At 60.7% G+C, this 12,771-nt stretch overlaps 1 protein-coding gene across 1 annotated transcript; it reads right to left on the bottom strand.

Moving 5' to 3' along the window:
* Positions 1 to 1,449: 1,449 nt before the first annotated feature.
* On the bottom strand, positions 1,450 to 12,153 carry LOC143387744 (kinesin-like protein KIF25). Its single transcript, XM_077109714.1, has 6 exons — positions 12,089 to 12,153; positions 9,899 to 10,049; positions 8,478 to 8,562; positions 7,981 to 8,136; positions 7,333 to 7,475; positions 1,450 to 1,638 (listed from the first exon to the last, which is right to left on the bottom strand). Exons 1-6 carry the CDS (start codon positions 12,151 to 12,153, stop codon positions 1,450 to 1,452), a joined length of 789 nt encoding a protein of 262 aa, XP_076965829.1.
* Between the last annotated feature and the right edge of the window lie 618 nt (positions 12,154 to 12,771).

Raw genomic sequence — 12,771 nt, 5'->3', positions numbered from 1 at the left:
TGGTAGCAGAGGACCTGGTGGCGGAGGGTGGTGGGGTGGGGAGGCGCAGCAGGGTTGAAGCAGAACTGCTGCTGCTGGAGTCAGGGGCCTCGAGCTCCTGGAGCAGAGCACCCTGGGCGGGGGCAGGTAGGCCTCAGGCCAAGCCAGGCAGTGGGAGCCGTGCAGGGGTCCAGTCCTCCTGCCAGAGGCAGAGCACACCCAGCAGGGAGCACAGGCTTGTGACAGCAGCTGGCCTGGCGCCCACTGCTGAGTAAAGAGCCATGGGTGGCTTCTCCCTGCAGGTCCCGGAGGTGGAGCCCAGCGACAGGGAGGCCCTGCACAGCCGCAGCCTGGACCACATGCATCAGCTCCAGCCAGCCCCTCGCCCTGCACCTGCCTCTCACACCTGTGCCTTCAGCTGCTCCCTGGCAGGGCTGCTGGTGCCCCAGGAGGCCAGGGCTGCCCTCTGTGGCAAGAGGTCCATGAACTGTCTCTCCCTGGACCTGCTCAGGGAGGGCGCGTCCTTGCAGGAGTTTGTGGTGTAGACACTGTCCACAGGTGCCTCCGTCTGCGCCTGCCAGCCTGAGGGTGGCTCACCCCACACCACTGCCCCGTGGCCAGCCCGGGGCAGGGCGGTCTTGGCCCTTGCCTCTTCTATCTTCCAACCCCCACTTCCTGGCCAGCTTCCAACAGTCTCCCCCTGTGGGAGGTGTGCAGCCAGCTCGGACATCAGCCCAGGGTGTCGGGGTCCTCCTCGTGCCTGTCTGTGGCCCATAAGCTCCTTCCCCAAATGATAAGTCAGGGCCTGGACATCCAGCGTCCAGGAGAGCCAGGAGTCAGTGGTGTTGACCCTGGGGCAGCGCAGCAGCCTATGTGAAGGGTGTCTGGCCAGCCTCAGGCCCTGGGGGAGCCTGGCCTCCTGCAGTTACACTCCCGCATGGGCCCTAAACCCAAAGCTGCAGCTCACCGCTGCACCACTGCGCCATGGCCTCTCCTGGACCTTGCTTTTTGTGATTCTGCTCAGAAGTTCAGGGTCCTGCAGATGCAGGCCTCTCCTGCACTCTGGGCCCAGCTGTCTCCCAGGCCCACCCAGAGACCCTGTTACCTCCTGCACAGACACACCACCAGGTAGAGGGTGGCTCCCTGCACAGACCCCTGCCCTGAGGCTGAGGCCCCTCCCGCCCCAGGCCTCACACAGCTGGCACAGGCTGCCTTCCCCAAGACGGGGAAAGAAGGGGTAGCGAAGGGGTTCACCTGGCCTGGGGAGGGTCAGACCAGCTCCCTTCAGCTCGAGGAGCAAAAGCCCAGCCCACGTAGGGCAGGAACGTGCCCACTGAGGGAGCAGGCGTGGTGAGGGCCTGGACAGGATCCTGCCCACACAGAGAAGTCCTCACATGTGCCTGCGCACCCCACATGCAGTCACACCCCACGGCAGGCGCAGGAATGCAGAGGACGAGGCCAGCGAGGCTCTCATGGGGTCAGGCGAGCTCCCAGCCACCGGCCTCGACTTCCCGGCACTGCAAGTGTTCCTGGAGAAAGGGCCCGGGGCCGTCCCTCCCGGCACAGCACCCACAGCCGAGGTGGAGGCAGCCGGGGCTTGGGTTCCCGTTCACCAACAGGGACGGCACGGCCACTGCGTCTCCTCTTCTTCCCTGGCTGCTGGGGGTCGAGGGTTGACCTGTCAGGCCGGGGTCTCCCACATCATCAGTGTCATTGTCACCACCAGGGCTCCCATGGGTCCCTGAGTCCTCTGCTGAGGGTGAGCAGGCACCATGGGCCATGAGGCCATGGCTGAGGGTGGGGACCCAGTGCCTGCTGTGAGGACAGTGGCCAGGACCAGGGCCTCACACAGTGAGTCCTCCCTGAATAGCCAGGGTGACCTGTCCAGCGCCCACCCACGGTGGGGTTACCTTTTTGTTCTGGCTACTTCTCATGTCTGGGATGGGCCGGGAGCCCTAGCTGGTCTCTGCCAGCCCTCCCAGAGCCGGTCACAGCCTCTCTTCAAGACGTCCCCTGCCAGTTCCCTTGGCCCTGCCCTGTGTGTCCTGCTTCTCAGCACAGCTGTGGGCAGCAGCAGAAGGTCACAGGGAGGCTGGGACCTGCACCCTAGGTCCTTCCCGATGGGAGGCAGAGGGGGCTGCCTTCTATTTCTGTCCTTCCTCTGGGCCTGGGGCCCATGGAGAGTTGAGCCAAGTGACCTCATCCACCAGGCAGCCCTGCTGCGGCTGCAATCTCTGGTCTGCGAGGTGGGTGGAGAGGACACTTAGAGGTCGACGGGTCAGCCCCAGGCCAGGGTCTCACTTCCTGCCTCACCCAGATGCAGCATGGACGCTCCACACTCTGACTCCTAGCTGGCACACTCACTTTGTAAATGCTGCTTCTTGGGGACCAGAGCCTGCTCTTGTGTTCCCGTCCTCTGTGCCCTGGTCAGCACCCCCATTGGAGGATGGAGACTGCCAGCTGGAGTCCAGCCTTCTGGGACAGCCTGCACAACTCCATGACAATGCGGCCTGGACGGCTGCTCTGTGGCTGGAGACAGGAGGAGTCGGGCCTCCATTGCCTTCCAGGGTCCAGAGAGGGTCCTCCACGCCAAGCAGCAGGGCTCAGGCAGCAGCCCCAGAAGCAGGTTAAGCCGTGGGCTCAGCAATGTGCGCATGCAGTTACAGCTTCATAAATGTGCAGGCGACTTTGCAGCTGTGGGGGGCTGGGACCCCATCCTTTTCCACTGGGCACCACCGCCCTCCTCATCATGGCTGACCACATGGGGCCTGAGGCATGCAGGAGACTCGTGCAGCCCTGGGGACACAGCTGCAGACCATCTAACTCGGGCCTGGCCGGAGGCATCCAGGGCTCAGGCCAGGTTGCAGGGGTGGTAAACTTCTGGGACTGGACAGCACAGGGCAGAGGCCATGTCACAGGGTGGGCATGTCCTCCCCAAAGCAGAGTACCAGGGGGCAGCAGAAACACCTCCCAATCCCGCAGCCCCTTTCTCAGCCCTGGGTCCTCATCATGTCACCAGTTACCCGGCGCAGGGGACATGCCTCAGGCTCACTGCTGGGAGCTGGCCTGCCAAGCCAGGAGAGCCACGTGGTTCAGAGAGTGGTTCACAGGACCGTCTGCAAAGGCCCCAGGTTGTGTGTGGCTCGTTACTCAGGCAACCAGTTCATAAAAGTGCTGCCTCGAAATCTTGGGATTATTAGTGTTATTTTCCAGCTTTTGAAAGTTGGGATTTGATGGTTTTTAATTTTTCTCTGAACTTCCTTCAGATCTACTTCAGATTTCCCAGCCTTAATCCCACCCTCCTGGCAGAGGGTGCCCATGACCACCTGGAGGTTTCCGGCCTCAGAGTCAGGCTCAAGCTGGGGATGCTGATGTCAGGCCCTCTGGTCACAGGGCTGACTCCCAGGGACATGTGTCATGCCCAGCTCTCAGCTCACAGCCCTCCTGCTGGAGAATGGAGGCCCCTGGCTGCAGGACAGGCCTCAGACTGGAGCTCTTTTGGGCTCCTCACCTGCCTAAGCCTCCATGGCCCCCATGGCTTGCCACTTCCCCAGTGTCCCCAGCGTCCCCAGCAGCCCTTGGCCTGGGTGCTGGCCTGCACCTAACACTGCCCGTGCCCGACTCCTGTGGACCTGCTGGGGCTGCGGGCAGCATGTGGCTTCTCCCATCTGCCCTTTGCTACTGTCACCATGTGCACCTGAAGTAGGCAGCCAAGGGTTCAGGCTCCGTAGAAACCGGCGTCACCATCACAGAGCATCTGGGACCACGGGCAGTGTCCTGAACGGTATGATTTCCCTGGTGCTGGGGCCTGGTCTTCTGGGTGCCAGAGGCCGCGAGGCCTGAGTGGTGCTGGAGCAGGAGGAAGAGGCCATCTGGAGCAGGGCAGGGGCATCACCCAGCATGCAGGGCCAGCTGACTCCCAGGCGGACCTCGGCCACCCACAAGGGACTCAGGATGGGCACCACTCTGGGAGGTGTGATGGGGTTGTGACCAGACCAATCCCCCTTGTGGTGACAGGTCCATGAAGCGATGCCCCTGGTCCAGAGACAGGGCCCTGGAGGTCGGTGGCCACCCGGCTGCAGCCTTGCCTTGCACATGGCTTCTCATGAGAGGTGGCCTGCAGGCACCTGGTCTCTGGGGAGGCAGCTGTCATGCAGTCTTCGCTTGGCTCCTGCAGCAAATCACGGGCACAGAAATTGTTCAGGCAGAGACACGTCTGGGGACTGGACACCCAGGCCCAAGGCCCAGGCCAACTGGACTCTGGTCAAGGGCCTCACACAGTAGAAGGGGTAGGACCCCTGGGATCTCTAATAACATCATTAATCCTGTCGTGGCCCTCCACCTCCTAACCAAGTCACCTGCCAAACCCCAGCCTCCCAGCCCTCGTCACCTTGGCAAGAAGAGCTTTGGGGACACATTTTATCTGCAGCTTGTGGAATAATCGACTATTTTTGCACTTGGGGGCAGGACACGCCTGGGGGAACGTGGCTCTCCCGCCCAGCTCTGCAATCTCCCAGGGCAGGAGCTTCGTGTGTCCTCTGTGGCATCTCCAGTGCCCAGAACACAGCTGGACATGAAGTAGGCATCCAGGGAATGGATGTGTGCTGACCGTGTGGCTCTTTACACACCAGAGCTGGGGCCGAGGCTGGAGGCTGGCAGTGGGACAAAGCCCTGCCAAGGCACAGCTGCAGTCCAACGCCAACTCGCCCGACCACATGCCCACTCTCGCTCCCCCCAGGGCCGCGCTCACTAAGGCCGTCTCACCCAGCTCACTGGATACTGCAGCAGACGCCACGTGTCCTGGAGCAAGGGGACACAATGAGGCAGTGGTCAGCTGGGCCTCGTCCTGAGCAGACAGCTTGCTGGCACCCCCAGTGACATGGGCGGGGGGGGGCAGAATCCATTTCCTCTTTCTCCCCAAGACAGCGCGTCCCTTTCTGCTGACAAACCAGGGCTGGAGCCTGGCTCTGTCTTACCCTGCCAGTCGCAGAACACACAGGCACACGGCCCCTTTGAGGGTCACTGGCCCCTGGCTTCAACCCTGTGCTGACAAAGCCCTGTCCACCCTCCAGGTTAGCAGTTTCCCTCTGGCTCTGAGGCCTGTGGCCCACACACTCTGTGTAGTAGGAAATCATCCCTCACAGGCTTGGGCATGAGATAGGATGGGGTGACCACCAGGGGACAGCACAGCACCCACCACTCAGCCCCCGTGTCCTCCCCAGTGTCGCTGACCTCCTCCACGCTCTGCTCGGAGCCAGGTCCTCAGGGAACCTCCCCAGCAGAGGCACTGGACCCCTCTACGCCCTGACACCCACGTCCTGTCCTCGCTGTCACTCAGTGGTCAGGAAGTCTCTGCCTCCCCTCATGGTCCATCCCTCAACGCAGCCATTACGTGCTTCTTAAGCTGCTGCTGAATCCTTTTCTTCCAACAAATCAGCACAAAGCATCTTTAAAACCAGGGACCTTAGACCTCCTACAGGTTTGAAGAGAGGGGGGTGCAACTCCGGCCTTGCATGAAGGAGCTCCCGGAGGGCCCACAGGGGGTCAGAGCTGGGGGTCAGCCTCTGGCCATGTTACGTTCCCCTGGGCAGGCTATCTTTGGGATGTGTGCCCCTCTGTCGCCACCCAGAACAGGGGCTCCTTGCCCTCCCGGAGATGTTTGGGGACACACTGCAGCTGCCCGCTGCTGGGCGTCAGGGGCTGAAGCTGGGGATACACACTGTACCCCCGCTTTCCTGGGCTGCCCGAGTCACTGCTGGGCACTGAGTCACCTATGGGCAGCAGATCCAGAGAGGCCTGAGTCTCCCTGTCCGAGGACTGACACCCCCATCCTGTCCACACTCCATATTCAGTGTTAAGCAGGGTCTGCACTGACCCAGATCCAGTTCAGCCTTGCACCAGTCCCGAGAGCTTCTCACCTGAGGTCAGGCCTGTCCAGGGTCAAGGGAGGCACAGGGGGCTGTCACTGTCTCAGGTCACACCTCCTCCCACCCTGGCTGAGTGAGGGCCAGCCTACTCCCGACACCACCAGACCTGGTTCTTTCATGTGTGGGGGGTACTTGAGGGTCCTGGGAACTATGAGACTCACTCCCCTTTACCAATCTCCCCGCGGCCTCCCCCGTGGAGCATACAGTTCCTGCTCACAGCCTTCCCCAGCAGGAGTCCCTCCTGGGCAGGGGCCCCCCCCGATGGATGGCCAGATGGTGGCCCACCCTCCTGCCCCAGCTAGCCTCTACTCTCCACATACTTGGGTGGAAAGTTCAATCAGGAACCAGGTGGGCCCCCCTTGCCCCCTCCTGTCCCACAGAGCCCTAAGCCCCAGCACCAGGGGTTGGGGAAAACACAAGGTGACTTCAAACTGCTCTTCCGACCACTGCTCTATGGGCCTCCGGGTCTAGCCATTCCCCACAGGCCTGCGGGCAGGGTCTCCTGCGCTTCTCTGTCGGCCTGGTACAGCGGGGCTCTGCCCAGAAGGTCAGAAACAAGGAATGCAGCTCTCAGGTTGCAACTGGGTCCTGCGACGTGGCTCCCAGCACACGTGGACACCAGCAGCGGGCAGATCCCCAGCCCCCCAGGCCCTTCTACTGCCCTGGCATCAAGTCCCCAGATGCTCTGGTTGGTTTCCCACACATGGAGCTGCGTGAGTTCAGAGGCTGGTGGACATGAAATGGGCTGTTTCCTCCTCGGTGCCCAGAGCCCTGACTACTCATAGACCCCTGGCCAAGAGCTGGAGGTCTCGTCACCTCCCCTGCCACTGTGCCCAGCCTGGGCCCTCACTTGGCCAGAGAAGCAACGTACAGATACCTCAGGGCAGTGTGCTGTGAGTAATGCACCTGTTCTGCTCCACCAAGCCTCACTGCCCCTACTGTCCACCCTGATCTTCACCAGCTCACAGACAAGGAAATGGGGCCTTCCCTCTCCGGGACACAAAGCCGGCAGGAGGCAGAGCCCAAGTCTGTCTAGTTCCGAAGCCTGTGCGCAGAGCTCCTGGGTCTGTGGCCTCGTTTGTGTCTAAGGAGGCACAGCACGCAGAGCTGGGCCTCCTGGGGGGCCGCGGGCCTGCCGCACAGACAGCACAGCTCCTCACCCACCTGAGCACCTGCTGCCCATCTGCTCCGGGAGGAGGCTCCTTGGACGAGCCGTCCTCTCTCTGGGCCTCCTGTGCCGGGTGATTTGGCCTGAGCTCTGCGGGGATCTCCCGGCCAGCCAGCCACAGGTCCCTGGGGCACCACAGGCTCATCAAATCCAAACACATTTACTCCTCAGGCACCCACCCTAGAAAACAGGGACAGAGAGCACACTTCCGGGGAAGAGGACTCATCGAGATGCTGAGCCCACGCACGACTTCCTCACCTGGGCGCAGGAAGGCCTCTTCCCAGCCTGTCCCCGCTCAGCCTGCCGAGCTCGGGCCCCAAACCCCAGGCCCTGCAGTGTCTCTGCCACGTGCTTCTGCCCCGGGGACACACAGAGGATCACCAGGAGCTTTGCATCGCCCCCTTAAATAAAAGGAACAAGATGTGAGCTGAGTAGGAGTCATGACAAATGGCATCTACATGTCCCAAAGCACTGGACGGGGTCCAGCTGCCTACACAAAGTCCACTGGCACTTGGAGCAGAGTGCGGTCCCCAAAAAGGTGGCTGATACAGGCCCTGAGGCTGCACCAAGTGCCCTCACCCCACTCAGCAGAGCTGCAGCTCCCACAGCTTGGGGACCCATGGAGCAGGTGGCCCTGGCTGCTGCTGAGTCCAGCGTGGTGGAGGGAGCCCTGAGCCTAGCTGGATGGCCAGGGGTGCACCCCTGAAGGCACACACCAGCCAGCCCTACCCAAGACTGTGGAGGGCACAAGTGCAGTTGCCACCAAGTGCCAGGGACGTTGGAGAGGGGACCTCCCAGAAGCCCAGCAGACTTGGGTAGGCCCCAAGGACAATCTGGACCAGGGACAGCTCCCCCAGGCGGAGCTCACAGTGTTCTCTATTCTGGGTTCATCTGAGGGGGACGAACCGATGGTGTCCTGGAGCAGGTGGGTAAGCTTGCTGTTCCGATAAGGCACGTGGCCACGGCGCTCCGACAGGGCACCCAGGACATCTGCCAGGGCTGCGAGGCTCCGGTTGATGAACGAGGTCTCCCTTAGTGCCAGGCCAGTCACCCCAGATGCACCTGCAAGGCACAGAAGCCCCCTCAGCCACCCTGCACTTCCAAGCGCCTACGAGTAAGGAGGCTCTGGGGGGAGGGCCTCTCGGCAGCTGGTGGGGAGGCACCTCCTGGGAGTCCTTACAGTGGACTCCGCCATCGCGCCAGCATGGCTCCTCCAGGGGCCAGAGCTGCTCCTGGAAACTGAGGAGGAAGAACGTGACCTCTGATGGCCCTGGGGAGACCTCTGATGGCCCGATGTGACAGGGCTTCGAGTCACCTGAGCAGAGGTGCCAGGCTCAGAGCTTCCTGGTGGCCGGTCAAGCCTGGCTGTGGGCACCCCCAGGTGAGGGCCAGCTCCTGCTCACCTGCACACTCACTGCCGGCCAGGTCCACCAGCTGCAGCTTGGCCTGCGCTTGCCTCGCAGAACCCGTGTGGTCCACAGGAAGGGGCTGGAGAGGCGGAGCCTGGGGAGAGGTGCTCCACCCCTTCCCTGCCCCAGCGTGACCCTGCAGGGGGGCTGGATGGTGCTGCTGGCCTGTGGGAGGGGAAGACAGAGGACAGACGGGCAGGGAGTCAGTGCGGAGGCCTCTTGCAGCTCCACCCTCCAGGACTCACCCACCAGCGAGAAGCTGGTTCTGCCTCTCTCTTCCTCTTAGAAACAAACTGGGCACAGGGACAGTCGGTGGGTTCTGTAGGGGACTATAACAAGAAAAGGAGGCGGGTAGCATGCTTCACATTGGGAAGTCTAAGGAACGCCCAGTCCATCCCAAGAAAACTAAATAATGCTTCCTAGTAGTCCGGGTGACGACGGTGACTGGAACACTGGGAAAACCCATGCCCTCCTGGAAATCCATCCATCAGCTTCACAGAAGCCCGAAGAAGTGCTGTGTCCATGGGTCTGAAGTCTCGCCCTGCGAAGTTCCTGAACAGACTCCACGAGACCTCGAGAGCTTATGCTCATCCCCCAAAACAGAAAACACAGAGATTTTCGTAGGAGAGCCCAGAACCCCTGCACAGAGGCCACCTCTGTGTCTGTGTCTTGTGGCAGCACTCACAGGATCAGCAGAGTGCCTGGCGCTACCTGGGCCCTACCTGAGCCCAGTCCTGTGCCGGGCAGTAGTGTGCTGGCTGGTGGAGTGGCTCGAGGAGTGAGTATGCTGTCCCCCGACCTCCCTTGTCGGGGACCACAGTGTGGAGTGTCCTTGTGACAAGATGCACCACATCTGTCTACACTGGCCTTCCAGGCAAGAAGGAAATGAGCTGGAGCAGGTTGCAGGGATTCCCTGGGGCTGCATGGGGGCGGGGCCAGAGCCGGCTCTGCAGGACACACCCTCTGCACCATGGACTTCCACACTCCACGCGGGGCCTAGCCTTGCCTTGCCCCCTGGCGCCCTGCCGTGCACCTGTGCGCAGGCAGGTGTGGGCCTCTGTGACTGGAATCCAGGAGCTGCTGCTCTGGACGCCGTGGGCCTCTGTGGTATTACATGGCCTTTCTGACAAGCCGGGAGTTGATCTCTCTCCCACTGTGCAGTCCCCTCAGGACACTGTCCCGCGCCCCCAGGTGCTGCATGCCCTGTTGCCCATGTCCCTAGCAGATGCTTCCTCCCGCCCACCTCCCTCTCTCTCCCCAGCCTGTGCCCTAGGGCCTCCTGTGTTCAGGTCCCAGATCCCAGGTCCTTGGAGGGTGTGGCTGCAATTCCTGCTGCAGACCCCGGGTGACCCCGGGATTTTTCCTCTTGGTGGATTTCTGTTACTTGAACTGACCCGGCGCCAATAGCAGCTCACCAGTGCTGTCTGAGGGGACACCACGGTCAGAGTCACCGTCACCACCAGGTGAGATCTGGAAGAAGCCATGTGCACCAAGGTGGGGTGCCTCGCTCTGAGCTGCAGACCTCCGTGGACAAGTGCCACCAGCTCTGCGGCGCTGGCGACGGCCCTGGCAGGGGAGAGGTGTTAGAGGGCACCCAATGGCAGGTAGCAAGTACCACCAGCTGTCCCCAGGCCAACACAGCGGGCCACCGCTAACAGACACCGCTCCCAGACATGGGTACGGCAATTCCAGAGGAGACTGAAGCTGATTTAGGCAAAACAGAACATAAGCAATTACAAATAACCAGTGGTTTCACCAAATCCAAGGTCAGTAACCCCCAGTTCCCATCTTCCTCCATCCATTTCACCCTCACGGACCCACGTTTTTAGAATATTCTATCAAATTAAACTCAGGAGATAAGAGCCCATGTCCGTGGATGGGGCTGTTGCTCAGGCTCCGCAGGGAAGGGCTGCATTTGGATCATAGTCCGTCAGCCAACAGCTGAGAGTCTGGGTTACTTCTGCAAACATGTCACCACCAAATGCCTGGCACCTCAGGCTTCTGGAAACAGGACCAGCCGCCGGCACAGCCTTCTCTTGCTGAGTCTGAGTCCTCCCCGGCTGGGCAGCCCCGCCGTGGCCTCAGGTGGGAACTCCTCCTGTCACTCCCTGGTGGTGGGGCAGGTGCTGACCCACACAGGGCTTTCACAATAACTGGAGAACCCAGGCCATGTGAGGAGTGCACCTTCACAAGACGCTGCGTCACTGCGCTCTATAACATGCTGATGTTCAAGTGTGAGGAAGTTCACGGTCCTCGTCTGACCGTGGGCAGTGAGGTCCCTTCATCTGCTTTTCCTCTCCTTCAAGGTGGGGTTGAGGAGGATGGAAGACACAAGCACAGTGGACAGGGGAGTACAGCAGGATCGGGCTGTGACTTCACCCCAAGATGCCCCACGAGCAGCCCTGCACTCCCCAGCCTGTGCCCCCAGGTCTGAGTCTTAAGCAGCCCAGGGCCTCAGAGTGTCGGGCCCAGTGAGCCGGCGCCCCCACACATTGCTAGCTTGCACAACCTATTTTCTTTAGACTAAATAAAGCCAAGGGAAAAAATGTTGCTAGTGACTTATGAGGTGGGAATGTTGCAAAAGTCATCCATAAACACCCAACAATGTCAGCCTGGAGATCCCGAAGAGAACCAGGCCCCCGCCCTGAGCTCCGAGATTAAAGGAGCCTGGGCTCCCTGTTTACAGTCTCCTTTAAGAGAAGAGCCCGAGGCCCGTTTCATTCTTGAGATGGCCTGCGCTCTGTCCCTCCCGTGAGTGCCCCTTGCCTTCCTAAATGAATCTCTGCTATACCTCTTCCCGACAGGTCCCCAAATTATTTTTCTGCAACAAATGTCAAGAGCCAACAAAAGCTGAGTTAGGTCCCTGTCCCCTCCTGGCCCCTTTGGTGACAGGATGACACCCTCCCATGGACTCTGATGAAGACTTTTAAAGAGACATTTATTATATACCTTTTAAAAAGCCTTTTCTATTTCTTTCTCTTGGGCTGAGGACTAAACCCAGGGCCCTGCATGCACAGGCTGGCATTCCACCACCCGGCTCTACACGTTTTTTATTTTCAACAGCTTTATTAACATATTATCAACATATAAAATTATTGAACACCTTGATGTTTTGACAGACTCACACACTGTGACATAGTCACAGCATTCCAGCTGATTAACATATCTGTCACCGCTGCACAGTTCCCAGTAAAAAAGGCCACTTTGGGCTGGGGGTGTACCCCAGTGGTGGAGCGCTTGCCTAGCACACATAAGGCCCTGGGCTTGCTTGATCCCCAGCACCATGAGAGAGAAAGAAGGAAGGAAGGAAGGAGGGAGGGAGGGAGGGAGGGAGGAAGGAAGGAGGGAGGGAGGGAGGGAGGGAGGAAGGAGGGAAGGGAGGGAGGGAGGGAGGGAGGAAGGGAGGGAGAAAGGGAGGAGGGAGGAAGGAAGGAAGGAAGGGAGGGATAAAGGGAGGAGGGAAGGAAGGAGGGAGGGAGGGAGGGAGGGATAAAGGAAGGAGGGAAGGGAGGGAAGGGGGAGAGAGGGAGGAAAGGAGGAGGGAGGGAGGGAAGGAAGAAAAATTCTTAAACTAAAAATTGGGCGACATGCACTGAACACTGAACCCTATGTGGCCGTCCCGCTGACCACCAGCCCGATCCTTCTGCACAGCTGGCTCTGCTTGGGCCATGGCCGATCGGCACCTGGGAGGCAACTGTCCCTCGGGGGCCAGGGGACCTCTGTCCTGAACTCACGTGCAGGTCAGACCCGGGACCTCTGTGCATCCTTCCTGGGTCGTCACGACGTCGCGCTTGACCCCAACCACTGCTCCAGGAACCTCTTTGGCCAGGAGATCAAAAATGTCGTTATTGTAAATCTCCACTATGGACACCTCAGCTGTGGGGCTTCTCGGTGGACTTTCTGAAATGAGCCTGGGCAAGCACACACGGGATTAACCAACAGAGGACAGCCCGGCCCCATGGCAGATGGCCACAGCCACAGACACTCAGCAGGAATCCTGCAGCAGGGTGCAGGGCAGGTCTCACAGCACCCAGGTCACTGCGAAGGGAGTCCCATCTAACCTGGAGGGAGAACCCTGCCCTGGGGACAAAGTGGCTTCATGGGAGTCTTGCTTAAATCAGCTGCTGCACAGCCCTACCCTCAGGCCCGGCGGCCCAGGTGGAGAAGAAGGAAGGATTCACAACCAGGAGCAGAGACCCGCAGCCAGCTCACCCTGGGGCACGAGCCTGGGGCAAGCTGCAGACCCCAGGGCTCCTTTGTCTGAACCCCCTGCTTCAGGGAGGCTTGG

Source organism: Callospermophilus lateralis, chromosome 6, assembly GCF_048772815.1.
Source record: "Callospermophilus lateralis isolate mCalLat2 chromosome 6, mCalLat2.hap1, whole genome shotgun sequence".
NCBI lineage: Eukaryota > Metazoa > Chordata > Mammalia > Rodentia > Sciuridae > Callospermophilus > Callospermophilus lateralis.
The sequence above is the reverse complement of the archived record's forward strand: the minus strand, read 5'-3'. Positions and strand labels throughout refer to the sequence as shown.

Excerpts from the sequence above, each read along its gene's own strand:
- LOC143387744 (XM_077109714.1), bottom strand. The coding sequence starts at position 12,153 with ATGGCCCAAGCAGAGCCAGCTGTGCAGAAGGATCGGGCTGGTGGTCAG. Across the intron at positions 8,563-9,898 it reads TGTCCCCTCAGACAGCACTG|CCCCTTCCTGTGGACCACAC; the intron begins GTGAGCTGCTAT and ends CCGCCTCTCCAG. Across the intron at positions 1,639-7,332 it reads AGAGGCCTTCCTGCGCCCAG|CAGCCAGGGAAGAAGAGGAG; the intron begins GTGAGGAAGTCG and ends CTCGACCCCCAG.